A 26,839-nucleotide genomic window follows, 5' to 3' on the forward strand; every position below is an offset into this window, starting at 1 on the left:
AACCACTATCAAATTGCTTCCTACGGGCTTGGGTTTGAATGTATTGAGAGTGTCAGACTAGCCAGCCACCAAGCAAACAACCTTGTCCATTGAATTATTACTTGACATACCATACTACTTAAGACTTGCATTAAAAAACAAACCCAACAATCGTGTCTAGATTATTGAATGCACATGTGAGCTATATCTAGTTCAAGTTGAGAGTGGGTCAGCAATTCGGCTGCTCTCAGAGTGAAGAAGTGGTCAGCTCCGTACAGATTCAGAGCTGCCGTCTTAGCCTGCAGAGTGTGTGTTTGGAAAGGGGGGTAGTATAAGTACAAGGCTAACTGCATAATAGGTTGGATCAATGGATTGGAATTACTGTCGAAATACCACATGCATGCATGTACCATCTGTGTATCTCCGCGGTTTTAATCGAGGCTAAAGGGCTAATATGAATAATTCATGAGAATTGTTTTGCTGTCTGTAAAAAGTTCACGAGCAGTTCTGCTGCTAAAACATACTTTCATGAGGTCATTTGGGACACAGCACATGCACTAATTACACAGCCTTCATTAGATTATTATCATAAGGTACTATAGGAACACAAGCATGAACAAGCGCTCTATAGCTACTTTACGGACAATCAATCTCCTAGCTACCATCAGGGAGCATGTGATTCAGTAATGGGGGTAACTCTGAGATGTATACATGCATTGGACGCAATAAGTTTCCAGGGTTTTCGCGGGAGTTCTGAAAAGTACACGCAGATGGTCCCAGAGCCACCCAAAAAGTGATATAGTGTGATCAGTGTGAAAGTGATATAGTGTGAATCATTTAGGTGAAAATGGTGGTGATCGTATCAGTGTATTAGTCTACACAATTATCTCTGGAAGTGTTTCTGGAAAATAATTTTTGTGCAGACCTTATAGCTGATAAATTTGCTTGACTTCCATCGCTAAGTGAAAAGGTACCCTAGATACATAATTTAACGAAACAGCGTGTGAACTTACATAAACGAGTGATGCAAGCTGCGCTGTACTGTGCTAATGCTTCTCGCTATAATCGTTAGTCTGTGAGAATCGTTATGAAAACAGTGACACACACCGAGTACGATACAGTCACACGTAGATCTATGAAAGATATTCTATACTACGCAGGAACTTTAAAAATGTATAAATTATGTTTGCTTCGCTCAAGGTATTAGAGTTAGAGTTAATTTATTTTGTATAATGTTACGTTATTGTTTTTTGGAATTGAATTGTTGACAATGAACCCACACATGCAGTCATAGAAGAAACAAAAGTCTATATATCTTATGGCTTGATGAATGATCTTCCAGGAGATTCGCAAATTGTACACATGTATAATTATAGTAGCATGAATTCATGCACTCTTGGTAGTATAGTCATAAGACACAAAATATATGACCCACGTGGCGACGTCAAGTTAGTTCAATTGTGAGTTAGTTCTGTCTCTTTGTTCGTAAATACAATGATCGACCTATAGAAGCTGTTTAGTTGGTCGCATTGCAACTGTTGAGCAGTTATAGCTGAAACAGACACACATGACACCTACAATCAGTGTAAGATGTTCTGACAATGTGGATTTAAATGCTAGTGAGTGTGTGGGAGTACTATACTGTACAGTGGAGGGCTTGCCTTGGTGAAGTCGGCTAGTGATAGGATCAGTTGGTCAGTAGTTCCTAAACATCGTCTCAACTTACCAGTTCGAAGTAGATGGACTACACTCATAGGATTAAAGGGCCCAAATTGACGGCTGTGTGTGTGTGTGGGTTAGTGAAGTGTGTGGGTGGTAGCTGTATGTACTTACAGAGATGATTCCAATAGTTTGATGCTGTATTCGAGCGCCTCCTCCCAGAGACACAACTCAAGACCGGCACGGATCAGATGGTACATAAGACGTAGACCCAGAATATTGTCAGGGGATAGTTGTGTCAAATGCCTCGTATATAGAGCTCTGCCTTTGTCATACATCACCTGCCACTGTACACACAAACTGTTAGGGAGCGCACACACACACTGTGATGGTAACCCTATATGAACTGTAAAGTAGCAGGATATCTCCACGTTTCTTTAACCCATTCAACTCTTCCAGCTTTTTTTCCATATCCTGCCTTAATGAGCAGGGGACTTCCTTTCCTACAACACACAAAATAAAAGTGTAAAAAATAAGAGCAACAAACCATTGGCATCCATTAAGAGCAATCGATCAGAGCATCCCTGGAAACAAATGGTACTATAATAGGTTATCACCACAGCAACAAACACTCACGGGGGATTTGCTGATGTCCTCCAAGCATCTCTCACAGGCACAGGTGAAGTTGTACCCCTTCTGTAGATCAGTTTGACGCTCACTCAGCAATTGCACTGTGTCAGTGTAGGAAATGAACAGTTGCTCTCCAGGATTTATATCCCTGACAGCCTTGAAGAGTATTTGTCGTCCATTAAAGAGAGCAAGGGTGTTAGGACGACAGGAATGGTTCAGCAGAGAGGGGGTGGTGTACAAGGCCACGCCTACTGGAGACATTTCGTCCCCAGCCGTCACTGAGAATTGATTACAGACCAACTATACAGGGGCATAAAGTAACACAATGAGAACTACTACACTTTGTGTACCTTCCGGAACAGCTGGTGGATGACATCCCGAGGATGATTGCAGAGATAAGCAGTGTCAGTTATCAATAGCTGTGCAGCCAATTGTTCTCTGCTCGAGTACCAGTCACTAGGAACTATGGAAAGGACATTTACTCACCCTCACATTATTATTAATAGAGCAGCTGTGCTTACGTGAGCAGAGGTGTTGAGTGTCTATGGCGAGCGCTCGGAGGGCTAGTCTTATAAACGGTGCCGGTGCCACCTCCTTCACACCTCTCACAATCTTACACTACATCTTGTGCAGGGGCCAATCCAAACGCTGCAAAGTAGCGTACAACATACAGGCACACACACACACATCAATATCTGGGTTACCAGGACAACATACACGTATCAAAAGCGGTAATTGTACATGTCGTAACAAACAGAGAATATGTACTGTGCAATGGTGTGCAGCATACATGTAACAAGGCATGTGGTAGGTGCAAAATTACTTTAGTGCATACACGTACACACACACACCTGGCATTCGGTGTTGCAATAATAAACAAACTTGCATCGGCTGCACTTCTTCAGTGGTGACCTACACATGAACGTGCATGAGCTTTGCATGCAATACAGTAACACAATTACTCACTCTGATCTGTAGAAGCAGTGCTCACAGAGAGCGCCTCTAGCCTCCTCCACACTGCAATGTGCTATAGGTAGTGCACTGAGTATAGTGTGACTGTCTCCAGCAGATATAGATATAGACACTTTAGTAAACACTCCTCGACCCATCCCATCCACTGTGCGCAGTTCCAGCGACTGAGGTAATCCAACCACTGCAGATAGCTTCTTTAAGTCCTCACATGTGTACGAGTTCGAGTATACGTGTTAGTCTCGTACACGTCCACACCATAGATAGATCTACTAAATTTATGTTATTATTTCTTTTTGGGACAGAGTCTTTAATATAATAGCCACTGTGGTCAGATTTCATACATAAATGGGCGTGGTTACGCCTACAATAATAATTATTGTGCTCTTATTTGTACCCTGTACCTACATGGGCGGGGCGTGGGCAGATAATAATTATTGTTGAGGACATGGATAAGGATAAGGAGAGGCCGGCTCTAGATTGGTTTGAGCAAATGCTTGAATTAGTCAAGTCCAATTCTTCCATTGATCACAAGATCCTCAAGGACCCCAGTGGCTCGTTGAAGTGGTTAGAGATATCTTCTACTAAGTGCCACATAGACCCGCAGCTAGGCCCGATCCGTGCAGTGCGCCTTGTAGTGTCAACTACCAGAACTTACAAGGTCGATGTATTGTACCCCATCCCACGCAGTGTTGAGAGATTGAAAGGTAAGATTAATTTAATGACGTGTAATAAATTATTGGATCAGGAGGCTTATACGGCACCAGATATGGATATGGAAACGCCCTATTTTTTGTTACGTTTCCTTAGCTAACCCGAACCCCTCCCTTCTATAATTTACATCTGGTGCCGTATATGCCACTGGATCCAAATTATTACCTACAATGAATGAGCCTGATTAATTTAATTGTATCGTAGGTTTGGTCACGGATGATTATGAAAGTATTATAAATATAATTCAAGAAAGTGGTGGCCATGTTCTCTGCCCTGGAATCCAGCCGGAGTGGTATGAGGAGATGTACAAAGCGAATGGTTATCATCGTGAGAATGTACGCACACTGCAACTTCCGATAAAGAGATATGAAGCAACTGATTGTTTTCTTTGGCATAAACCAAGCAACCGATACACCAAAGTTGGAAACAAGCTGTTTAATGTTTGCAATAATTGCAAGCGAGAAGCTCGTTGTTCTCAACAAAATGCAACAAGAAATATCAATATTGATCAGGACATTAAAGATGCCAGAATGAGCGCATCATCAAACTATCCTATATCTAGGCTCACTCCTAAAGCCCAGTCAGAAAGATTGAAACGATTGAAATCAGAGAATAAAAGTAATCGTGAAAGACTACAGCAGTTGCGTTCCAAGTCAAGTATTAAGTCAAGTAAGTGAGATGTGCAGTTGTGCAAACCAGAAAAAAATTTTTTTTTATAGGAGTTACATTTAAGCTGAACACTTTGGAAGGTATTGAAATGGAAGATGTTATTCAAACAAATCCTGCTGCTAAAAGTAAGCTACGTACATGCAGGCAGTGTTGTCTGAATGTGGGGACCCTGGCTCAAGCTCTTGCGAGTATTTCTGGGTCCACATGGTAGATTAAGGGGATATATATACCCCCTTTCTGCCACGTGGCTTGAGCTTGCTATAATTGTATGCACCTACACACACACACACATCTATGTAGCCGTAAATATTGCTGCAGGAGTCAGCAAAATAATACGTTATAACCATTGCTTAATTTAACGTACCTTTCCCCCTATTCATCTCCCAGTCCCTACTAAGCACAGATCCCCGGCCTCACTCTCAGAGACAAATTCTTCATGTACACTGGACTCATGACACTATAGGCTCTGTTCGTAGCTGGATATTTGAGTTATAGATACCCTATTATATATATAGTAGCTAGCTAAGCAAGTAATGATCTACCCTCGTATACGTGACTTGTTGACATTTTTTTACCCTCTAGTTGTGATTCATTGATCAATATATACTTATTATAATTATTGATGTGAGTACATGAAGGGGACTGGGAGTAATTAAGCATGCTATACAAACATATAAATACGTTTTTGTCTCAATTAACACATAATTATAGTAATTGGGTTTTACATATATACCATGTATGGCTAAGGCCAAGAGTATCATATACTCTTGCTAAGGCAGGCGTGGCGCGGGCAATCAGAAATTAAATCTACAGCATTTATGTATAATTGATGTGCATACGTACATGATCTATATAGACTTAGAGCCACTTGAGAGACGTGGGTGTTATACACATGGACAGGACAACAAATTAATGGGTTTGTGGCCGGGCTCTACTCTTGATTATAATTTATATTGGCATCATAACATCTTTTTATTTGCAAATAGCATTATTCATAAATATTATACTGGTATACAAACACAGAAATATTTACAAGAGACTAGATTCTACTATAATTGTAACAGTTTCCTAAGTTTGTCTGGTTCGTTAACAGGTGCAGCACAGGTGAAGTTCTCACATACGTAAGCCGTGGACTTGTTGTCAATAGCAACCATGGACTCGATTTCTGGCAGGTGCTGTATTAGGAATGTGTTTGACCCTGATTCATGAAGGATGAGGATCTTGTGGGGGATATAGCACGAGTTGACGACCTCTAGCAGGGCCTGGGTGTCTGGCGAACTCTTCTTACCAGCTATGATGATCTGCACAGGGGAGATGACAAGGCAGTATTACAAAATGTAATATACACAGTACAAACTTTCGAAAGCATGAGTATATAAACGATGTTGTTTAGCATCACATGAGTCAATACAATAATTATATGCACAGTTGAATTTTGTAACCTCAATTGCATAATTATGAGCCAAAGTATAAACATGCAGCATGGCAATTTGGGTGAAGCAGATATTCCCGCAAATCTTGCAAATTGAAACCACAGTACACAGGCTGCAAGGGGCCTGAAGTGCTAGGAATGTGCATGTAGTGGGCGTGTATACAGGGGTAGTAATGTACTGGGGCACTAAGTCATATCGGGGGCAGATTACAGAAGGAGCGTCTTACGTTGGGAAATGCTTGTGCAAGTTTGCAAAGCATGACCTTATATGCAAAACCGCTAAATGGATGATAATCATCTGCGGGCGAGTGCTAATTGAGCTAACGGTGCATTTTTACCTACGCATAGGTCAATAAAAGTGAAAAGCTACAGCTAGCTAGTTAGCTAGGCCTGGTAGTAAGCTCTCTCTTCTAAGAACCTCAGTAAAACCAAGGGCGTATAAAAGAAGAGAGGGCATGCAACTCCTATATGAGCAGAGTTCAAACGTGGGCGGATGAATGTGCATGACAGTGCATGAAATGAAATTTCTATTTTTAGCACTTCATGCAAATGCACACATTCTTCCGCCCACGTTTGAACTCTGCTAGCTACGTGTACTGATAGTGGAGTTGCATGCCCTCTCTTCTTTTATACGCCCTTGGTAAGACTCTGTAAAAACAAAACGCCTAGTTTAGGTCTAAGCAAATGTTCTCTTTACAAAGTAATTGGATTATGCTCTCCTCTTTCAGAAATTTCTGTACCTCGCCAATGACAGTCTCTGTATACCAAAGACCTAGCTAGGCTCTTTCTGGCTCAACCTAGCTCTCCTGCACTTCACAGGCTGACCATGGTCTGTAATTTATGTACACAGTACTTGCACACTTTTCTTATAAGGCAATGCGTTGTTTAGGAAACACACGAAATGTAATTCCCAAACCCATGTACAGTTAGATGCTCCTGTTAATCTGCTCCTGGTCATATACACATTTAGAAGATAATATTGTCTTGTACACACTCGCTTGAACTACAATAGCACTGCTATATAGCCTTAAAGTTTGTTTCTATTCACCTGTTTGGTAGTCCTGGAGTGATGGATGAATGCAGCTAGTAGCTCTGGTATGGCCACAGGGTGCTGACTCATCATCTCATTGAAGGTCTTGTAGATTGCCTCAGGGCTCGGGTCAACAGGCCTGCCCAAGTAGGCCGAGAGACGTTGGAGGTTGGATGCGGCCACTGAGTTGGGGCTTGGCTCTGCTCCATCTTGATCTGGATGACATTGAACAAAACAATAAACCCTACACAAGGGATCCAAGCTATGTATGTATGTAGCTATACATATGTAACACAAGGACTATTGTGAAAACAGTAAGTAAACTAACACCTGCACACATGTAAGTGAGAACGAAGCTGATAGTAATTGCCAAAGTTTCAAATAATTTATAGCACGATGACAATCAAAACATCACATGACAGTGGTTAGAAAATCACCTTGTTATGAAGACAATAGTGACATTCTTACACATATAAGCCTACTCACCTTCCTTCATTCTGATGAGAATGCTGGGATCATGTGACGTGGCCGTGAAATAACCACCGCCCTCTGAGTCCCAGAACAGTTCATTCATCTTACCCTGTAGTTGCCATGCCCACTGTAACCATGATGACTCGTGACTGGCTTCGTACAGATCGAGTAATCCTCTGATCAAGTAGGCATAGTCGTCAGCAAATCCATCAATGCTACCCACACCAAGGGTACTGGGGGCAAAGAGAAAATTAATGTTAAGCCTAAAGGAGTGACTTAATTGATCCTCACCAACAAAAATGTGTGAAGTGAAATACGTTTATATAATACGCAGTATTTTTTTACAATGATTTTTGTGAAACTATAAATATCATGAAAAAAGTTGATTATTCCATATGAGAAGTATCAATCTTCAATTCAGTGGAAGCTCTGAGCGATCATCAAGTTACTAGAAACAACACAAACTAGTAGTCATTTTAAACTTCCAAAAACACTTCTAGCTCTGTGTTCTTGCTCTTATGATGTTTTTTATCATTCTAGAGGGCGACTCGAAGCGCAAGAAAAACTCCGCACAAAATATATGTAGACTCCACTTACAGAGCTAAGGAAAACAGCCTCTTGCAATTGTGAGCTTTCAGTAGCCTTTTTTTTTAATATCTCTTTGGGTATAAAGTGACTCACCCTAAGTTGTCCCTGTAGGCGTTCCTAATGAGCACTCCAGTGTCCTCTCTATACAGGCTGCGTCTGATAAAGCCAGCTGCCTCTCTGGCCAGTTCCAGGTGGGTGTGGTCCCCCAGGGCCATGGATGAGTGGGACAGTCCAGATATCATGAGTCCTGAAAGAATTTAACATCACAGAAGACTATGTGTCACCAGCATACTCAACAAACATACACACAGACACCGACTTGATACTAGCTGGGCCCCAGAAATACAATAGGCATGTATGTGGGCGGACACTGCATGTTGGGCTAAGGTATATACATGTACTAATGTCCACAAAAAATGAGTCATACCTCAGCAGCCCTACATATACTAGCTCTTAACACACTAAACCAGTGCCGAGTCAAGATATAATATTCACCATTCCAGGCTGTGAGTATCTTGTCATCCCTGTGTGGGCGTGGTCTTCCCTGCCGTACATCGTACAGTTTCTCCCTGCACTCCTTTAACAGCTGCTTCACTCGAGAGACCTCCAGAGAGAACTCAACAGCTGTTTTCTCCAGCGACCCTCGCACAATCAACACATTCTTCCCCTTCAACTCACCATGGGGGTCCTGTAGGGGAGAGTATCATTGCATAAAATACAGTAGAGACCGTTTTTATCCTCTGAGCATACGATTACTTTTAGTTAGCACGTACAAGAGAATTATAAGTAACCTTGTCAATTTAGAGCATAAAGTCTGGTTGCATAAACATTTGAGCCCCTAATACTCAATAAATAATAATTATAGTAAAGACTACAACGTCAATACCCACTTTTACTGATGACACATTTCCCTGAGGCTCCACCCCATAGTGATGAGAGAACAGCTCTGCAGTGGTCTTATCTCCAGGGAGGGTGTCAGTGAGGATGGAGGCTATTTCCTCATGGCTCCACACACAGAAGGCCCCCTCTTTCTTGGCCTCAGAGCCTTCACTGGGGTAAGAGTCCGCATCCTCCGCAGAGTAGAAACCACCGTCCTAAAGGGAGTGCAAAAAATTACTCACGTGTACAGTATAATTATCACTCATATAAGAAAGGCTTGATTAGTACAAAAGCCTAAAGGGATGGGTAATTATGTGAATTGGGGGGACAGTACTTTGGATGTCATGGGATGTAGGGCATCCCAGGAGTGCATACCGTATAGCGCGAAATTTTCGAGGGGCTTAATTTCGCGGATTTTGTGGGTTAGCAATCCTACACGAAAATTAAGTCCACAAAAATTGTTCTTTAATTAGAATTATCTGCTATAACGTGCAAAGATTTAAAGGTGTGGCTTCCGGTAAGCAGTCATTCCACGAACATTGTGCAACGAAATGCCTTTAGAGGCCAATCCACGAAATATAAGTGCCTCGAAAATTTCGCGCTATACGGTATACAGTTAGTTGTAGATGCCAGAATTATTGTTAGTGCTTTATTTTAGTATTTTCATTATTATTGTAATGACACTTCACACTCTACATAATTACCTTGTCTCTGAGGTCTCTTGAGACGTACAGTACAATGTCCCTCACTGTGTCTGCAAAGAACTCATCCTTACTGATCTGTAAAAAGTGGTGAAGCTCACAACATAATTTGCACAGCAACAAGAGGAAGCAATTTCTTGTGGAGCCCTCCACAATAAAAAAACAAACAAGCAAATTTCTTATTAAAAGTACGAAGAAAGAATGATTATTTTCTATAGAGGTGATCCCTAACAATAGCCAGATTAGGAATACTGCACGTACACACCACACACAACCCACACACCACACACCACACACAACCTATACACCACACACAACCCACACACCTGATAGGCTGCACTGTATATGGATGTGAGTTGGGCCTGGTCGTACAACATCTTCTCAAAGTGGGGCACATGCCAGAATCTGTCAGTCGAGTAGCGATGGAACCCCTGCAGTGAATAGAGCAATTTGAGCCGTTACCTCAGCTATAAATTACCAAACTACACGATACTATAGCTATTTGCTTGGGAAATAAGTTTATAAGTTACGTACAACCCCTTAAAAGTAATGAAAGAGCAGTATCAAATATATTTGTAGTTCTAAATCAGCCATATGTACATGTGCACTACTTTATCAGCTTGAGAGAAAACTGTGATTCTGTCACCTGTGCCACATGGTCGTGAATCCCTCCGTTGGCCATTGCCCTGAGAGTGGCGAGGGTCATGTCTCGAGCACCCTCACCCATTGGAGAAGAGGGATAGCGACCGTACACACACAACAAGAAGTTGATAATGGCTGCAAGGGGAGAAATATCAAATGCTGTCATAACAGTGCCTTCATTGTTCTAACAATGAAGGCAGAAAAAGGGTCGACTGTTTAGTCTGCTATCAGAACAGCTTGGAATGACATGACTTCAATGAATTTGCAGAGAAATTCTGCATGCCTAGCATACACCAAGTAACTTTTAGAATAGGCAAAGTTATAAAAATAACGATCATTGCCTTATTCTCACCTGGCTGTGGGAACTTTGGCTCTCTCCCGAATCCGCCGTGGGTGGAGTCAAACCTTTCCTCCAGAGTGTTGTAGCCACGTTGAACACACCCTGCACCCGGGAGGGAGGTGTCTGGGGAGTGGGAGGACGACACTGCCTGAGAGAGGGCCTCAATCACCTTGGAACCTTGCTGAACTATACGGTCCTGGTTGCTCTTCCACTGTATGGAATGGCAGGCAATGAAGCTTTGAAACTGTCTCGCTAAAATAATGCTGCTGACACACAGTTTAATTTAATGTGATGTATATACACTGTAGGGTCGTCAATATGATGCTGTGGTTTACGAAACTCGTACATGTACAGAGACAACTATAATGCTCATGTGCTGTGCTTACAACAATGAGTGGTTTGTAAATGTTCTGCACATCCCATGAAATGAATCAGACCTGGTTTTCCTCACCTGCTCAGCGATATTCTTCAGTAGAGTGGTGAATCCAGGACGACCAAGGGTGTCCTTGGGGGGGAAGTAAGTCCCCCCTACAAACGGCTTGAGGTCAGGGGTCAGAAACACACTCATAGGCCAACCCCCTCCACCCTGTGTGGCCTGCAAGAGAGTATGTGTTAAGGGTATAGTAGATTATGTGCTGAATCTTCATTTGATCCATTGTCGTCCTCAAGATTCTTTTAATTCTCTAATTAAACTTGTCATTCTAATTAATAGTGTGATGCATCTCAATGTGAAGCTATTGATCACAAGAAAATGCCAGTACCCCGGTACCCCCTCCCCCGGCCCCCACACCTGTATGAATGTCATGTAGACCTTGTCCACATCCGGTCTCTCCTCTCGGTCCACCTTGATGCTCACAAAGCTCTGGTTGAGTAATTGTCCAATCTCTACACTCTCAAACGACTCTCTTTCCATCACATGACACCAGTGACATGTGGAGTAGCCTACAGACAAGAAGATTGGCTTGTTCTGTTCCTTGGCTTTTTTGAACGCTTCTTGACCCCACGGGTACCTGTATACAAACAACAATCAGTACAGTTACAATAATTATGGTAGATATCTCATGCAGGCAGATCTATCTAGTCATAGATATTAAATATAGCTGGAGTAATCTACTATATTCTAGCATAGATAGAGCAAAGAGGGATTGGCAACAAAATTGACCTCGAATAACCATCCGTGTTGCCCCGGCGTTACTCGAGGCTGTCTACTTCAACGTAGGAAGACAGCCTCGAGTAAAGCACAGGCTGGGAATGGTTGAGGAGACAACTGATTGTCTTACTGTCAGTATAACAATCCTGCTGCTGATTTTAGACTTCATTTCCATGCTTGAGGCTATATGTGATCCAGGACACTACTTAGTTAGACAATCTTAGCTATATTATAGGTGCTATTGGTACATAGCCATAAAAAAACGGTGAAAAGAGGTTAAAAAAGCGCTATGTACCTGTAGCTCTTTCTCAACAATCTAGAAAAAAGTTTGGGAATTTCCACATAATACACATCATCAAGAAGCATGGAAATGAAGTTTTGGGGGGTCTTAGAAAGCTCTGTGTAAGGCCTCAAACATAAAAAAAGTGCTTCGTGGCGTTACAATGGGGGACAACACGCATCGTTTCTTGATTAAGCCACACCCCCTGCACAAAAGTCTACGTTTTAACTTCCGTTGCCAATCCCTCTCTTCTTTATATATATCTATGATTCTAGCAACTAGGCCAGGGGACCTATATAGGCTATTTGTGTACATACCAATCGACTGGGTTGGAAGCATGTTGGAGGAGATAGGGCGATTTCTCCTGAGCCAAGCGGTTGAGGAACTTGGTAATCTTAGTACTTGATGCCATAATTATAGCCTCCTTGGCCTTCACAAGCGAGTTTCACAAGGCCTGCCTCCTTCAGTGCGGCCAGGAATCGAGGCTAGATACCATTCATAAACATTTTTTGTTAGACGATCATAACCGCCGCTCAAATTAAATATAACTTACAGTGCCCAAAAATTAATAAAAAAATATTTTCCGACCCGACACAGAACCACAGCACGCGGGTAAATGAGTGTCCACCTTCTTAGCCAATCAATTCACTATGATCTATCCGCCCGCTCGGTGCTCTTTTACTATAAAAAGCCCCCCAAATTCAAGATTAGGTATTGAAAAGCATCATACGAAAATTAAAACTACGAAATTATTATTCTACCGCAATAGATACCTGTACGAATATTTAAAACACGAAAATAATATTTAAATGGGTAGTTCATACGAAAATTTGCACCAACGAAATTACCCGCTACACAGTGCTTGCTACACAGCTTGTAATAATTTAAAAACTGTGCACATAATTATTCTAGCTATTTCAAAATGAGTTTAGTATTCTTCTCAGTCATATTTCGAATATCCTTATTGAATTGCAGGTTAAAGATCCATCAGACTTAGCTAACTCACTATTTGGTATTTCAACAGTTGGACATTTCATTGTTTTCCACACTTCGTAACTTCTGGGGTATTCTTCTTTTGGTGGGTGGAGGACAACACCATTAACAAACAGACAGTTTGCACCATTGTCATCAGGAAAAATTAACTGTTTGTACTTGTGAGCACCAAATGACTCCATATCCTTCCATGCTTGTCTCCCAGCAGGACTATTGCTAATAGCAAGAATGTCCACACCTGCCAATGAACACACAGATTTTAAGTGTAGTGTGCCCTTTGGTACCTTCACTCCAGTTACAGGCCAGCCAGAGAACACTTTCGACAGATACTCAATCCCTGCCTGTTGTATATAAAGCATAAAATGTGTACAATGACAAGTGTGTACATGTGGTGGTATGAGTAATTATGGAGAGATAATTATAATAAACAATGCAACACTGAGTTCATGACATCATAGTGATCACACTGTGAGCATTGCCGAAAATGTATTGAAAAATATAAGTAATGTTAATTAAATACTAAATGCTATACACTATAGAAACCAAAGGAGTAATATACATGCACTATACAGTGCGTATAGTATAGTAAGTATGTGTATGACTGAGCTGTCTAGCAAAGCAACTCAGGAGCGATAAAACTAAACCAGACACCAGACTAGAGGCATGCTGAACGAAGTTTTAGTAGTGCATGAGACACGCACTGTGGACGCTGGAATTACAAATATGGCTGGTATAATTATGTTCTGGGGATAAGCAAAAGAAAACAATTTCTAGCTTTCTAGCTTAAGTGGTTTTTTCCAATGTTCCTGGTACGGGGTCCTTTCAGCTGTAAACATGTACCTAAAAAAAAGCCGTGTGTAGCTAGCTAGCCATGCAGCCTACGTGCAAGTTCAACTTCTTAGCTTTTGCTCGACAACGAAGCTAAACTTATTTTCACATAATTACGGTGCAAAAGTTATAAGGGGGTGGGATGACCGTGAATGATTTTCAGGGATATAGAAGCATGTGTAGACTACAATGTAGAAGTTGTAATAAGTATAATCAAGGGCATATAAAAGAAGAGAGGGCATGCAACTCCTATATGAGCAGAGTTCAAACGTGGGCGGATGAATGTGCACGACTGGGCATGAAATGCTAAAAATAGAAATTTCTATTTTTAGCACTTCATGCAAATGCACACATTCCTCCGCCCATGTTTAAACTCTGCTAGCTACGTGTACTGATAGTGGAGTTGCATGCCCTCTCTTCTTTTATACGCCCTTGGTATAATACATTTCCTGTCAATGAATAATAAAAGGTCAGAGTTCACACGGGCAGTACCGGTACATGCGATATGCAAGTCGAGAAAGAAGCTTTATTTTGCAAATCCATGAATCAAAATCCGAGAGAACGTGGCTAGAAGCCTGTAGAAACTGTTAGGTTTGGTTGCAACCGCTGAACAGTTACAGCTGGAACAAACACACACACACACACAGCTAGCTTTTACCGTATTCCTTGTGTGGCTACGCCTGCGCCTCGAGGCATAATAATTCTAGAAGATGTCAAAATACGGTCCGGTTTCAGCTTTATGATAACAACACCATAACTAATAAAAAGGCTGTCATGACAGTGAAATTTAAAATAACAACTGTTGTCTTACCTCATTGGTTCGTTCACTCAATCCAATAAAAAATTCTCTACCCGTGAACAGAACATCTCCACCGTCCAAGAAAGCACCAGGCTTTTTCATCTCAACTATATCAAGGTTCATACTTTCGAGTACCTTTCTCATTGGTTCAATCTCTCCAGCACGAGATGGAGGTGCCATCTTGGTTAACAGAGCCACGCCATTCAGTATCACAGCAGGCTCTTCCACGTACACCTGATCTGGGAATCTATCATCAGCAGGGACTTCTACAATGGTAGGTATCAACTTTCGAAGTTCAGAAACATAGATGGAATGCTCTTGTTTAGCTTTCTCGATGACGATTGCTTTATCAGGTTGATCAATTCGAAGGGAGTTTTTAACAAAGTTTTCATTGATGCTTTCAGGGCTGCCAACTATGGCTCTTTGGAAGTGGAAATAATCTGCCACACTGTGAGAACTTCTACCTTTGATTGTGACCATCCAACGGGACCCTCTTTTTAGGAGTGGAAATAGAACGCTCATTTTTCCCCAGTGCAGATTAGTTGCTGGCCAGATTCGCAAGAGCAAGAGCTATTGATTGCAAAAAGGTTGCTCTTTGACTTGAACTTTTGACATAGATAGTTTTTAACAACAAAAATGGTCATCATTACCCACTCTTTGAGTTTCCTGGATTTTGCATGCAGCAAAATTGCAAGCAATCCCTGATCTTCATCACAATTATAAAAAGGCGGCCGAGAAGTGCAATACCCTAGCTCAACCAATAATAAATACATCAGTGTTTGAAATTCCTGCAAACCAACAAAGGCTTCGATCATCCCTCCACTTTGTCAGCTCTAAACCCATAATATAAATAATTATGTTATGGGTGAAGCCAAAGTTTTCGAAGCAATTGACCCAACTAGATAAGTCCTGCGGATCAGATGGAATACCCGGGCGACTCCTCCTAGAGGGTGCTGCTCAACTATCTTCACCACTAGCAATACTATTTAACATGTCCATCCAACAGAACACCTTACCCTTCGACTGGAAAACTTCGAACCCATGATCACCCCTCTCCACAAGAAAGGACATCAAAAACTCACCTATACTACATGCAACTACAGAACCAATCAGTTTAACATCATTTGCTGTCAAAACACTCGAAAGAAATATTCACACAAGGCTATGCAACTATATCTACTGGACAACAATACTTTATCACCAATCCAACATGGCTTCAGACCTCAGAGCAATCTATACTACCGGTATATACCGTAGTTCCCTACTATAAATATACACTCAAATGGGATCTAATAGTAAATACCAACATCACTCAAATCAGTGTGCCCTCAGGTAAGGGAGTTATGAGGAATGTGATCAAGGCGGGGAAATTATGCCCACCTATAGTTGTTTGACATACAGAGGCCAAGTGGGGTATCCTTAAAATGGTTACAAAAACAATTAATGGTATAATTTTCACAGCCTGTTGAATATCTCTATGCATATATACTGTTGCCTCTGATGTAGACACTGATTTGAACTGAGTTGCCTATACAACTAAAACTATATAAAGCTATAAAACGCTTGTGGAGTGGGGAACAATGGACTGTGTGTGAACAATGAGCATGCAGCTTGCTTGTTTATTTTCTCGATACATGATGTTGAAAAGGAAATCATTACAAGATCTTCATGGGTACCATCTCACTTTCTCCTTCGCTTGGCCGTCGCTCTTCTTCTGCCAAAACAAGGAGAATAAAATGTGACCTGTCGCACATCCTTATACACATCATTGCTACTATTGATGTACTTATCCTCACCTATACTATGTTCCTTTTCCTGCGGTGGGCGCCATGCACCTGAGGAAAAAGAGTTTTTAGCTGTAATCATCAGTCTGAGAATAGGGCTTGGCAAATTATGCTAACATAATTTTTGGAATAATAGGGAGACTTCTAGCAACAAGCATAATTGAGAATAGTAGAGCACTTAATTAGCATAATTTGACCCTTAGGTGGACGTAGCTATAGATAGACATCTATATTACTGTACTGTAAGCACTCTAGGCAGGCAGGGAGAAGAATATTTTTTTCGGCACAGAGGATTATATTTCACTTTCTGTAATGCTACCTCAGGTATATAGCCCGTTTGGTCCTGGGCCGATTTTTTTTTATAGAACAAAGTTGAAAAATACTAGCTAGAGACAACGAGGCTGGGAACGAGGCTACCTCAGGTATAGAATAAATTGTTGTCTTTAAACTGGAATAATAGGCTGACTTTTTGACAAAAAGAATAATAGAAAGCATAATTTGCCAAGGTCTATCTGAGAGTATAAACACTTGAAGGATGCATGGCAATGAATTGTTCTTTTCATGTGAAACATATTGTACTCACCCTGGATCTTGATTTCCCTTGTAGGGTCAAAGCTATCCAGACAGTATTTTATGACCCTCTTGCATCCAGCATCGCTTAACCATTCACGAAGATTGTCAAGATTGTCAGGTTCAACTTCCAATTGCTTCTCTGCCACTTCAAAGAACTCAAGCAAACGTAGAGTGTAGTCCTTGTTGTGTAATGGCTTTGATAGAGTGTTGAGAGTTGTGCGAGGCTTAAAAGTATCTCCTGCTGTATTGATAATCCTGGTTGCTGCACCTTCATCGTTTGCAATACTAGCCACAATTTTCAGAAGCATTGCACGAAGGTGAACCATTGGTGTAAGTGATTCGGGCACGAAGTACGCTTCAGTAACATATTCTTGCAGGTTTGCAAGCCAATCAGTAGGGCACACTTGGGTCTCATTTAAAACATACCAAAACCTTGCAAGACCTCCTTCTTTATCTTTGAGAGTTTCAAAGTAGATTCGACTGATGAGATTCTCACCGTTCAGTACTTGTTTAGGTGCATTTGGTGGTAGAATAGGAGCCAGCAAAAAGCACACTCGATCATAGTTTAGAGACTTAGGTGGAATTTCTTGACTGATATCTTCGATAAGTTGTAACAATTTTTTGCTTTTTATAGATGACGCCATTTGATTTGGACTTAGCTGTAAGTACAAATACATTCATGATTATTAACGACTGCATAGGCATAGAATTTTATGGTGCCATGCCCATAATTATTCAACATCTAGACTATGGGGTGCCGTTTGTGTCAAAATCCAAAAAGAGTCGATGTTATGAAATAGAGTTGACGTTATAAAAAAATCTATGTTTTAATTAGGAGTCGATGTTATAAATAAGTCGATGTGTTTACCATAACATTAGAGTAGGCCTATTCTGTGTTTTGTAGTAAGTCGACCTTTACTAATACGATTTAATAACAGTAAAACTGGAGAGTGTAGGAAGCTGGAGCCGAGGTGTGCTGCACAGAACAGACTGGAGAAACCCAATGAGTGACCTTAATGAACTAAGGTCAGCCTGCCCTGTGCAGCACCACTCTCCAGTTTACCGTTAAATTGAACTTAAATCGTATTAGTAAAGGTGGACTTACTAACAAAACACAGAATACCAGATAAATTGTTATGGTAAACATTTGACTCCCTTGTAACGTCGACTCCATTTCATAACATCGACTATTTTTATAACATTGACTCCGACTGGACTGTGTAAACATTGACTGATTTTAGAATTGCATGAACTAGTAATTTTGACACAAACAGCACCCCTTTTTAAAACATCAACCTTTATAACATCGACTCTTTTTATAATGTCGACTCCATTTCATAAGATCGACTCTTATTGGATTTTGACACACCCATATCGATTTATATCAGATAGATCTACAGATACTGAGATAATTATATAACTATAGCTTTCAACTGATGCTTCATTTCAATAGCTTATAATACATAGACTGTACTATTATTTAAGACTCACATCACAGCAGACTCACCGTCCAGTTATTAAAAAAACTTGTTGGCTGTTGGCGCTTGGCCGAGCTGTGGTTTTCACTACCCCAAATGAATGTGGTCTAATCTCTAGATCTATGTTAATTTCCCAGCACTGCACTAAGTGCAGCATGGGGAAAGATCTATGTCATGAATAATGATGTATAGTTCTCATCACCTATGTACACGCATGAGCTGTTCATGTTGTTGTCTCTATATGATATACTAAAAGTGTCGAGCTTCTGCCATTCCTTGAGAGTCAGACTTGAGAGAGCAATTGGAAGCTATATATATACATGTATAGTATAGGTGAGAACAACCACACAGCATAACAAGATAGTATGATCACCAAATCAAATGCACTGAACAAGTCTGGCAAATGGGTGACTGTTGGTTGGATCAGTTTTAGCCAGCTGAGCCAGCTCGATTGGGTGGGACTGTCAACTCATAGACTGCATGTGCTGCCTCAGTACCTGCTATACGATGTGTTCTTTTCTCCCTGTAGCACTGGTCATGGTGCTATATACTCCGTGACTAATTCTGGTGTTCGAGTATACCACAATGACGGTCATGCACGTTAAACAACTTTTGTGTACACGCATGTCCATACATGCTCTTTTGTTATAAAAATTATTAAAATTGTGTTTGTACAAAAACTAGTGTGGGATGGGGATGTAATGTAAAATTAGTGTGTGTAGTGTAGTGTAAAATAGAGCAGTGTGAATGAGTTATCTTAACAGCTAGTAATTCGGATACGCTACAGTTAGAGTATGCAATACGTTATTAAGAGCTAAACAGCAACCCTTAGGTCACATCTTTCAGTAAGTTGAGGTGTGCGGTTGACGACAGCAGATCGTATTGCAATCTTGCCCACATCCGTCATGTCATGGTTGTAGTAGATTCTGCAAGGAATATATCAAGTCAATAATTTTTCATACTACCGTAAAGCACCTTAATTTTCAAGGCGCTTAATTTTTGCTGTTTTTGTGTTTTGAGGGTTAGCAATATCCTTCACAAACCAAAATAGCACGAAATTCATTCAATGGAATGTTTTTAGAGGCACTTAAAAAGTGCCTAGAAAATTTCGTGCTATATAGTATTATAATCCTGGAACTTATAATTATAGCGATAATATTAATTCAAACTGACCTCATTTGCACAAGAGTGTCTGTAAACTCCAGGTAGCTAGCCAAGGCAAGAGCACCACTATCCCCTATCACATTCTCCACAAGACTGTGCATGAGGTATCCTTTAAAAGTTAAATCTTCATAAATCTTAATATCATGCACCTCACGGTCTTGAGAGATGTGGCTTTCCTAAGGCCTGGAAGCATGTCAATGACCCCCTTATCTCCAAGTTTGTTTTGATAAAGCCTGCATAATTATGAAAGGATGAAATCATAATAGGGCACGTAAAATCTATAGTTATTGTGGTAGAATATAAAGCATTGCACACACTCACTCAACAGTCTCCAACTTTTGTAGAGTTGCAAAAATCTCATTTAAATGAGCACCAGACTTTCCCGTCAAACTTGTCCCACGTAGACTGGAGAAATGAGGTAGTAATTAGGTGCACACACAAGAACAATACAACAAACCCATACCCTAAAATTTTCAGCTCTGTGCACTTGAGCAAGCCCTGCTTCATTTCTCCTAGTCCTTTGTCGCTAATAGGATTGTAGCTGATACTGTGAAATAAGAGATTATTGGTAGGCAACAACATAGCCTTGTGGGACTACTTACTAGAATGTGTGAAGCTGAGGCAAGTTTTCCAAAATACTTGAAACGTGGCTTCCGGAGTCCATATCAAGATCATTCCGAGACACTCTGCACAAAAATCAACCACACATGTTAACAAGCACGTACATGTACATACATTACATGACTGTACGTTACATCCATGTCAGTCGCCCACATAAAATTACTGTGATGTTACAAGTGATACGTCACATAATTATATACACATACATGAATGTCTGCAGCTTGGTCATGTCCCTGATAACTGGAGCAAGGTACTGAAAACGTGCAGTCTCGAGCTTGTTCCCATACAGCCTATAAAACAAATCATAAATATAGGTAATGACAAGTCTCCATACAAATCAAAGAATCAAGGAATAAAATGTTTAGGTGTATATACATTGTAGCATGTGCATGCATAAAACACATCTGTGCCAATTATACCACTAGCTGGTCCCATTATTAATCAGTGCATGATCAGTCACCACACCACCACACGGTCACATACATAGTGCAAGTACAATACAGACACACGTAAACATGAGATACCATAATTATGGGCTACTATTTTCTTAGCTAAACAATGGTATTTACGAACAGAAAATAACTATAAATGGGTGGAAAATAGCATTAACATAATTACGTATCTGTCCCTTAATTACTAACCTCAGCTCTTTGAGGTTTGGCAGCCTCTGGAGTAGCTTGGTAAGTGCTGGTGCTCCTTCAGTTCCCACTGCTCGGTCAATCCTCGCTCTGAGTCTGTGGGACAAACATGATTGTCGCACAGTTAAGTTGCGGAGTTACATAAGCAGCCATGCAATCAATCACAAAGCAAACGTACAAAGAATCTAAGCAAAGGTATATAGCCTTAGCTACATAAGTAATGTACAGTGTTTTAATTACCTGAGTAGGTGTACTGCCTCCAGAGTATTTTCCAGCTGGTCCACGAGAGCTCCGATGCCCTCAGGCCCGATGTGACAATAGCTGAGATCAATCTCATTAACTTCACTGTGGGCACTAGAGGTAACATTTCCCACGGCAGCACAATCAGATGGGGTGAGCGAAATGTCGTTGACATCCATTCGTCCGTGCAGCTGAGTGACAAGATCGACACAGGCGGCAACATTTTTCGACTCGAAGGCACAGTGAACCATGTTGAGGGACGCAATCCGACGCTCGGAAGATACATTGCGATTGGAGATTTCATGGAAGGCTTTCGTAAAGAAGCTGGGTGAGGTCTTGACTCCAGGCTTTTGTGAAAGACCACAATAAAACTTCCAGACAACCCACATGTGATCCATGCCGCCCATAGGTGATCTAATGACGTTTAATTGCTCAGACTGTTCACAAAAATAGAGCAAATGGCAAGCGGACAAAAACTCCTGCAGGGTGAGATGAAGGAAGCTAAACGATTTTGTCGGGAGTGAACTGTCAGCGATGATACGATCAACGGTCAGTAATCCAAGGGAGTCAAATGCTTTTTTCCTGTAGTTGACTGGTAGCTTCATACTACCCATTTCGAGGATATCTTTGCCCGTGAAAATTTGCTTCTGATCTGCTGTGGCTTTGAATGCTAGCAAGCAGATGCTTTGAAAGATTGGTTTCTTCTCGTCTGGAATTTGAGAGAGTGCGTGAAGCTCTTCTTCATCATCCTCATCATCAGAATTACTTTTCCCACGGAGGAAAGAGCGGTAGAGGGTGTGCAGAGTGAACTTGTAGTAAAGATCGGTTTCTGCATCAGGAAGCTTTTGACCTACACTGAACAAGTAAACTACCATAGCAAGATGGAGAGGGAGATAGCACATTCGAGCGATGTTGGGATGCTTGTCCAAGTAATTCAGAAGGATTTTGGCTTTGTGTCGATTTTCTTTGAATGCATGCTCCACATATGCTGTGATTTCTTTCTGCAAAAAGCCAATGATCTCCACATGCTTGCTGAATCGCAAATCATTCCTAAGAGGAGCAGAGCCGGCAGGACGAGAAGCCATAACAATGCTGGCCTTTGGTAGCAATTGTCCAACAAGAAGCTTCTTAATCAAATTGGTGTTATCTTTCAAGTGGCCATACTCATCCAAACCATCTAAAAGCAGACAGACACCTTTCCCACCGGTTTTCGTCACTTCGTCAATCACAGAATACACAACACGGCTATTGGCACTATACTGTCCAAAAATATCTTCAAGGCTAACATCTTTCTTGCCAAGAAATTGACGCAATCGAACCAGAACCAGAATTTGCATATCTTGCAAAATGTCACCATTTGCCCAATCTTTGCTGACTTTGGTGAGAAGAGTGGATTTACCACATGCAGGGCGACCTTCGATCAAAACTAGTGTTCTCCCTCGAGGTTTTGTTGAGGGCAGCTTTGGGAACACGTTTTCGTAGCAGGTGGGCATTTTTCTCGACATGACATCGTCGACAGAGCCTCGGACGGTAGCTCGACTGAAATGGTCATTGCGTGGCATCGGATCAGACGTGATGAGTGCAAGGTTGATGTAATGAACCTTGGTAACGGGTGGCCACTGATCAATGGGAAATTCGGGCATAACCTGGTACGTTTCAATCAAGTTATCTCGATAGTGAACTGAAACAAAAAAGAAACATCATAAAAGCAAATAATTACATGTACTCACTGTCAATCAACGTACCACTTCCTGAATGCGTTAGAGGCTCAATGGCGACTTTCAACTCTGAAATAAAAATATATACACAGTTGATTACAAGCACATTGCACGAGAAATTGTTACCTACCAACATCCATGACTGCTAGTGTGTACGGACGGCTTGGGCAGAAACTCCCCAGCTGATTCTGAATAAGATCTTTTCTCCCCCTTTCTAGAAGTAGTTCCCGAAGCTCCTCCAGATCACTCCCATCTTGCTTAATTTTTCCATCTATTAGCAGTTTTTCGAACAGCTTCAACAATCTGCAATAGTTTGAACTGGCTTTGAAACGATCAGGGTTTGCCTTCAAGGTAGAAATAGCAAAGTGGTGGATAAACGGTTCTATCTCATCTTTTGATTTCATTGATACGGCAATTGTCGAAAGGAGCTCTCGCAGTTGTAGGCTTGGAAGGAGCTTGTTTGTTTCGTAAATCTTTCGACTATTGACGTATTCTTGCAGTGCTTTGCATTGCTCATCCTTGCATATATCTTGCACAATGAATCGGATTAGAGAGACAGCAATCTGGTAGTACTCTGGGGAATGTATTAGGAGGGATGAGAGTTCCACTAAGCTTTCAGAGCCAGTGCATTTTGGTAGCAATGCCCGAAATTGAAAACATACTCCAGCCAGAGAGTCATCAGAAGCAGCATCCTGGATCTCTTTCAGGAGGCCCAGCACGTCGTCTTGAGACCCAAGTGATCCCATAGCTATATATATAGATTACTGAATTTCTTAGTGAAGATCCAATGAATGCAACTTCTACTATTTCTACTGATGACCTTTTGTCTGGGTCTAACTCAATTTTCAGTTTCTCAACTAGATTCATTACTGCATGCCTTCAGTTGTGGTACACACCAAAAATACACATGCATGTACAAAATACACATGCACCATACATGTACAAAAATACACATGCACCATACATGTACATGTACTGTGCAGCAAATCTATAACAAAAACAAATTAATTCATTTTGTTAAGAATAATATGGTCAAATAGTGTTCCGTCATTGTGGATGTACTCGAACACCAGTGTTGTTGCATTGGCTTCAAACCGAGTGTAGCCCCAGTGCTAGAAGAAAAAAAATATTATAAGTATGTATATAATCTAAATGTAAAACTTACCAACTCATCTAGTACTTCAACAAAACTTGGAGGGGTTGGTCTAAAATGGAGAAAAATATCAATAATTCATGAAAACGGTTTAATGCGAGTCTCCAACCTGAGATCATGAAGAAGAGCTCTGCCTGCCATTCCCATGACAACGTGCACTGGAGCTCCTCCTCCTTCCTGACAGACGCCATTCACCACTGAACACATACGCTGGTAGGTGTGGTGATGACCCCAGAACGCAATGTCCACCTTGTAAGTCTACAGGGTGTGTACCAAGCACTTTCAATATGAATAATGTTTACTCCTACACATGCACTTGAATAGCTCGTTATGAATAAGTCTTACCACCAGCAATGGTTCAATATGTTGTATCAGTAGCTTTGATACTGGTATCTGCCCTGAAGGCTCAGTCTCATTGGAACTATCTATATACATGGGCCTAAAAGGAAACAAAGTCATACTTCCATAATATGCAATTACGTCACGCCTACCTGTGTCCTGCAAATATCAGCCAGGGAGTTTTTGTTCTGTCAACACGCTTGAGATGATCTAAAAGATAGGTGTGTTGGGGTGAGGTGCTGGTGAAGTTGTGCTCAGTACTCATCATCACAACGTGGATGCAGCCAAAATCAAACCCATACCTAAAGGTAGAGCCTTAGAATTAAACAATGCATGTTATACAGAAGTGTACACATCTTACCATGGCTGCTGGGGACCAGGAGTTGGCATGGCAAATCTGTTGACATAAGGGACATTGCACTCTCCTCCAGAATCATTCTCCTGCCAGTAAGCACTGCACATTCAAATGTGAAATAATATGCACAATTAATTACTATAGCGTCTACATGCCATGCCACTTACTCCGAGTTGGGAGAGTCGCTCTCATGGTTTCCAGGGTTGACCATACAAGGCAGCCCAGCCAGCAGTGTCTTGACTTGGTCAAAGTACTCATCCCACTGATAATAAAGGGATGTTTTTAGTGGTTTCAATATCAAAACACTACTCACAATGGGTTCGTAACCATCAGCATAGCTTATGTCTCCAACATCAATGATGAGGTCGTGGGCTCCCATCTCACTGATCAGGTTCCTTGTAGTGTCCAGGGAGGGCTGCTCTAGTTTACGCACTTGTCGAGTGTCGTCTTTCTCACCATGACCCATGTCTACAAATAGAAAAATGATAATACTAGGACATAACATTATAGCGGGTGATTTTTGTTGGTGCAAGTTTCACTACAAACTATATACCCATTTAAATATGTACAGCTCAGGATAGTGACGTTGAACTCTCGCAGTTTTAATCGTAGGTGCTCTACTGATATGAAAAATATGAAATTTCCATCATACGAAAATAACCCGCTATATATACGGCAATAAAATTTAACCTCCAAATGCTAATACTCTTGTTATAACGTTTGGTCCAGTTTCAGGAGCTGACGTAAAACTGTACTCTTCACTCCAACCATAAGCAGCATCACCAAAGATGTAAAAATATTTGGTTTGTGGCTCAAGTCTATACAAAAGGGATTAAATGAACAGCAACATTTTCAGGTCTACTTACTTTTCCAGTGTAACCTTATGGATCATTCCAGGATCTAGCCATCCATAGTCCCTTGCAGGAGAAGCACACATGTCAGTGGCTTTGTAAGTGGAGCTCACCGCCTATATAATCACAATTTAATATCTTGCTTTACATGTAAGAATACAGGTTTCATACATTCTTCATGACTGTGTACTGCTTGCTTGTAGTGCCCCACTTCACTTGAGGAGCAGTTGCATCCCTAGTCACCCACATTAAGCTAGAGAAATAAACCAATTGAACAGCGCTACAAAGTTGCAGTGTCGATGGCTTACACCATCTCAGTAATGTCGTTGGTGAGAGCAAGATGACCGTGTAGTGGTTCATTGGGATTTTTGAAGCTGATCGGTTTAGAGACAGCAGCCATAGTGGGTTTATCAAAACCTAAGTTATAGTGGTCGTAGTATAATGCTGAATCACTTATATTATACCTCCTCTAAAAAATCCAAAGCGATTCACTCCACGCATGTTTACAAGGTAAAATTTGAACTTTCCAAAGCCCCAATCCATGTGAGTGTTTGAGACATTGCAATACTGCAGAAAAAGACGGGATTTAAGTAATCACATGTAATAATAGAAACCATTGTTGTTTTAATACCTGATATTTGACAGGTGCTTGTGTCTTTGAGTTGATGTCAGTAGCATTGTCTGGCAGTACCCACAGGCCAACCCAATCGAGGCTGCTCGGCTTGTCAACACCACTCCAATACACAGTAAGCCAATCTCCACTTCTGTTTAGTGCGTGATGGGACAAAGTAAGCCCAATGGATGGTTCTGCATGGAATCAAAGTAGCGGTTTTACAGGATTGCGATGCAATTACTTTTATGGTTGATATACCTAGATTCACAGTTGCTCTTTCGTGTTTGAAGGATCTCAGTGGGTTGACTTCATAATGGCAGCATACAGAAGTTAGAGTTATCAAGAACACAACAAGCTGTATCAGAGACAACATACTTTATAGATGTAGATCCTGGAGCTGTGAGTTGTTAATAATTGATAATTATTCCGTTAGGAGATCTTTAGCTAGACTCCCGTCTGTTTTCTGGGCAGAGAACTTTTATTAAAAGGAAAATTCGGCCAGCAAGGAAACTTCTCTATAAAAAAGCAATGCTAGGCTCAGTAAAATGTTTCATAGAAC

The 26,839-nt window shown here is 41.1% G+C and overlaps 6 protein-coding genes and 1 long non-coding RNA gene across 13 annotated transcripts; 2 read left to right on the forward strand and 5 right to left on the reverse strand.

The window, feature by feature from the left end:
• Positions 1-69: 69 nt before the first annotated feature.
• Positions 70-3,377, reverse strand: LOC135351404 (histone-lysine N-methyltransferase SMYD3-like). Its single transcript, XM_064550389.1, has 10 exons — positions 3,235-3,377; positions 3,120-3,180; positions 2,790-2,886; positions 2,619-2,731; positions 2,275-2,568; positions 2,186-2,222; positions 2,063-2,141; positions 1,813-1,986; positions 1,641-1,758; positions 70-278 (listed from the first exon to the last, which is right to left on the reverse strand). The coding sequence occupies exons 1-10, from the start codon at positions 3,375-3,377 to the stop codon at positions 162-164; spliced, it is 1,233 nt and encodes a 410-aa protein (XP_064406459.1). The 3' UTR covers positions 70-161.
• A 269-nt stretch (positions 3,378-3,646) lies between these two features.
• LOC135350866 (uncharacterized) lies at positions 3,647-5,239 on the forward strand. Of its 2 annotated transcripts, XM_064549713.1 has the most exons (4): positions 3,647-3,944; positions 4,156-4,620; positions 4,671-4,745; positions 5,008-5,239. In XM_064549713.1, the coding sequence occupies exons 1-4, from the start codon at positions 3,686-3,688 to the stop codon at positions 5,073-5,075; spliced, it is 867 nt and encodes a 288-aa protein (XP_064405783.1). In that variant the 5' UTR covers positions 3,647-3,685; the 3' UTR covers positions 5,076-5,239. The 2 variants fall into 2 exon arrangements, with proteins under 2 accessions (XP_064405783.1, XP_064405784.1); XM_064549714.1 differs by lacking the exon at positions 4,671-4,745.
• Positions 5,240-5,567: 328 nt separating this feature from the next.
• On the reverse strand, positions 5,568-12,614 carry LOC135350873 (spermatogenesis-associated protein 20-like). Its single transcript, XM_064549720.1, has 13 exons — positions 12,451-12,614; positions 11,494-11,713; positions 11,155-11,298; positions 10,716-10,914; positions 10,368-10,498; positions 10,048-10,152; positions 9,725-9,799; positions 9,032-9,235; positions 8,637-8,829; positions 8,235-8,388; positions 7,569-7,786; positions 7,101-7,297; positions 5,568-5,921 (listed from the first exon to the last, which is right to left on the reverse strand). The coding sequence occupies exons 1-13, from the start codon at positions 12,543-12,545 to the stop codon at positions 5,670-5,672; spliced, it is 2,187 nt and encodes a 728-aa protein (XP_064405790.1). The 5' UTR covers positions 12,546-12,614; the 3' UTR covers positions 5,568-5,669.
• A 219-nt stretch (positions 12,615-12,833) lies between these two features.
• Positions 12,834-18,765, reverse strand: LOC135350885 (N(G),N(G)-dimethylarginine dimethylaminohydrolase 1-like). 5 transcript variants are annotated; one of them, XM_064549742.1, is made up of 5 exons: positions 18,618-18,764; positions 17,121-17,769; positions 16,550-16,588; positions 14,766-16,464; positions 12,834-13,467 (listed from the first exon to the last, which is right to left on the reverse strand). In XM_064549742.1, exons 4-5 carry the CDS (start codon positions 15,273-15,275, stop codon positions 13,078-13,080), a joined length of 900 nt encoding a protein of 299 aa, XP_064405812.1. In that variant the 5' UTR covers positions 15,276-16,464; positions 16,550-16,588; positions 17,121-17,769; positions 18,618-18,764; the 3' UTR covers positions 12,834-13,077. The 5 variants fall into 5 exon arrangements, with proteins under 5 accessions (XP_064405812.1, XP_064405810.1, XP_064405811.1 ...); XM_064549740.1 differs by having other exon boundaries at positions 14,766-16,467; XM_064549741.1 differs by having other exon boundaries at positions 14,766-16,467; positions 18,602-18,731.
• A 14-nt stretch (positions 18,766-18,779) lies between these two features.
• On the forward strand, positions 18,780-19,268 carry LOC135350890 (uncharacterized). The gene is made up of 2 exons (XR_010399320.1): positions 18,780-18,921; positions 19,118-19,268. It is a non-coding gene; the product is annotated as an uncharacterized LOC135350890 (long non-coding RNA).
• LOC135350870 (nucleotide-binding oligomerization domain-containing protein 1-like) lies at positions 19,186-23,839 on the reverse strand. Of its 2 annotated transcripts, none has more exons than XR_010399313.1 (11): positions 23,100-23,839; positions 22,997-23,038; positions 21,252-22,932; positions 21,015-21,107; positions 20,580-20,663; positions 20,355-20,438; positions 20,216-20,299; positions 20,074-20,157; positions 19,907-19,985; positions 19,762-19,845; positions 19,186-19,514 (listed from the first exon to the last, which is right to left on the reverse strand). XR_010399313.1 is itself a non-coding variant. In XM_064549717.1 (11 exons), the coding sequence occupies exons 1-11, from the start codon at positions 23,713-23,715 to the stop codon at positions 19,403-19,405; spliced, it is 3,048 nt and encodes a 1,015-aa protein (XP_064405787.1). In that variant the 5' UTR covers positions 23,716-23,839; the 3' UTR covers positions 19,186-19,402. The 2 variants fall into 2 exon arrangements, 1 of the variants encoding a protein (XP_064405787.1); XM_064549717.1 differs by having other exon boundaries at positions 19,902-19,985.
• A 19-nt stretch (positions 23,840-23,858) lies between these two features.
• On the reverse strand, positions 23,859-26,762 carry LOC135350876 (uncharacterized). Its single transcript, XM_064549727.1, has 15 exons — positions 26,539-26,762; positions 26,299-26,474; positions 26,132-26,234; positions 25,976-26,084; positions 25,839-25,920; positions 25,683-25,783; positions 25,507-25,634; positions 25,130-25,284; positions 24,984-25,078; positions 24,823-24,915; positions 24,614-24,763; positions 24,468-24,561; positions 24,232-24,380; positions 24,135-24,174; positions 23,859-24,081 (listed from the first exon to the last, which is right to left on the reverse strand). The coding sequence occupies exons 1-15, from the start codon at positions 26,651-26,653 to the stop codon at positions 23,974-23,976; spliced, it is 1,698 nt and encodes a 565-aa protein (XP_064405797.1). The 5' UTR covers positions 26,654-26,762; the 3' UTR covers positions 23,859-23,973.
• Between the last annotated feature and the right edge of the window lie 77 nt (positions 26,763-26,839).

The sequence above is a fragment of the Halichondria panicea genome, chromosome 17, assembly GCF_963675165.1.
Source record: "Halichondria panicea chromosome 17, odHalPani1.1, whole genome shotgun sequence".
NCBI lineage: Eukaryota > Metazoa > Porifera > Demospongiae > Suberitida > Halichondriidae > Halichondria > Halichondria panicea.

What these genes read in the sequence shown, in the direction of transcription:
- LOC135351404 (XM_064550389.1), bottom strand. Translation starts at nt 3,377, where the DNA reads ATGGGTCGAGGAGTGTTTACTAAAGTGTCTATATCTATATCTGCTGGA. An exon ending in AGGACATCAGCAAATCCCCC is followed by an intron (nt 2,223 to 2,274) that starts GTGAGTGTTTGT and finishes ATTTGTTTCCAG; the next exon opens with GGATGCTCTGATCGATTGCT. An exon ending in CACTAGCCGACTTCACCAAG is followed by an intron (nt 279 to 1,640) that starts GCAAGCCCTCCA and finishes CACACTCTGCAG; the next exon opens with GCTAAGACGGCAGCTCTGAA.
- LOC135350866 (XM_064549713.1), top strand. Translation starts at nt 3,686, where the DNA reads ATGGATAAGGATAAGGAGAGGCCGGCTCTAGATTGGTTTGAGCAAATG. An exon ending in CAGTGTTGAGAGATTGAAAG is followed by an intron (nt 3,945 to 4,155) that starts GTAAGATTAATT and finishes ATTGTATCGTAG; the next exon opens with GTTTGGTCACGGATGATTAT. An exon ending in CAAGTCAAGTATTAAGTCAA is followed by an intron (nt 4,621 to 4,670) that starts GTAAGTGAGATG and finishes TTTTTTTTATAG; the next exon opens with GAGTTACATTTAAGCTGAAC.
- LOC135350873 (XM_064549720.1), bottom strand. Translation starts at nt 12,545, where the DNA reads ATGGCATCAAGTACTAAGATTACCAAGTTCCTCAACCGCTTGGCTCAG. An exon ending in GCTTCCAACCCAGTCGATTG is followed by an intron (nt 11,714 to 12,450) that starts GTATGTACACAA and finishes GTTTGTATACAG; the next exon opens with GTACCCGTGGGGTCAAGAAG. An exon ending in TTCACGACCATGTGGCACAG is followed by an intron (nt 10,153 to 10,367) that starts GTGACAGAATCA and finishes TATTCACTGCAG; the next exon opens with GGGTTCCATCGCTACTCGAC.
- LOC135350885 (XM_064549742.1), bottom strand. Translation starts at nt 15,275, where the DNA reads ATGAGCGTTCTATTTCCACTCCTAAAAAGAGGGTCCCGTTGGATGGTC. An exon ending in TGAGTGAACGAACCAATGAG is followed by an intron (nt 13,468 to 14,765) that starts GTAAGACAACAG and finishes TATATACAACAG; the next exon opens with GCAGGGATTGAGTATCTGTC.
- LOC135350870 (XM_064549717.1), bottom strand. Translation starts at nt 23,715, where the DNA reads ATGGGATCACTTGGGTCTCAAGACGACGTGCTGGGCCTCCTGAAAGAG. An exon ending in CCAAACCTCAAAGAGCTGAG is followed by an intron (nt 20,664 to 21,014) that starts GTTAGTAATTAA and finishes TTTGTTTTATAG; the next exon opens with GCTGTATGGGAACAAGCTCG. An exon ending in ACATCTCTCAAGACCGTGAG is followed by an intron (nt 19,846 to 19,901) that starts GTGCATGATATT and finishes CCTCATGCACAG; the next exon opens with TCTTGTGGAGAATGTGATAG.
- LOC135350876 (XM_064549727.1), bottom strand. Translation starts at nt 26,653, where the DNA reads ATGTTGTCTCTGATACAGCTTGTTGTGTTCTTGATAACTCTAACTTCT. An exon ending in CCTGGTCCCCAGCAGCCATG is followed by an intron (nt 24,764 to 24,822) that starts GTAAGATGTGTA and finishes CTCTACCTTTAG; the next exon opens with GTATGGGTTTGATTTTGGCT. An exon ending in TTGAAGTACTAGATGAGTTG is followed by an intron (nt 24,082 to 24,134) that starts GTAAGTTTTACA and finishes TTTTTCTTCTAG; the next exon opens with CACTGGGGCTACACTCGGTT.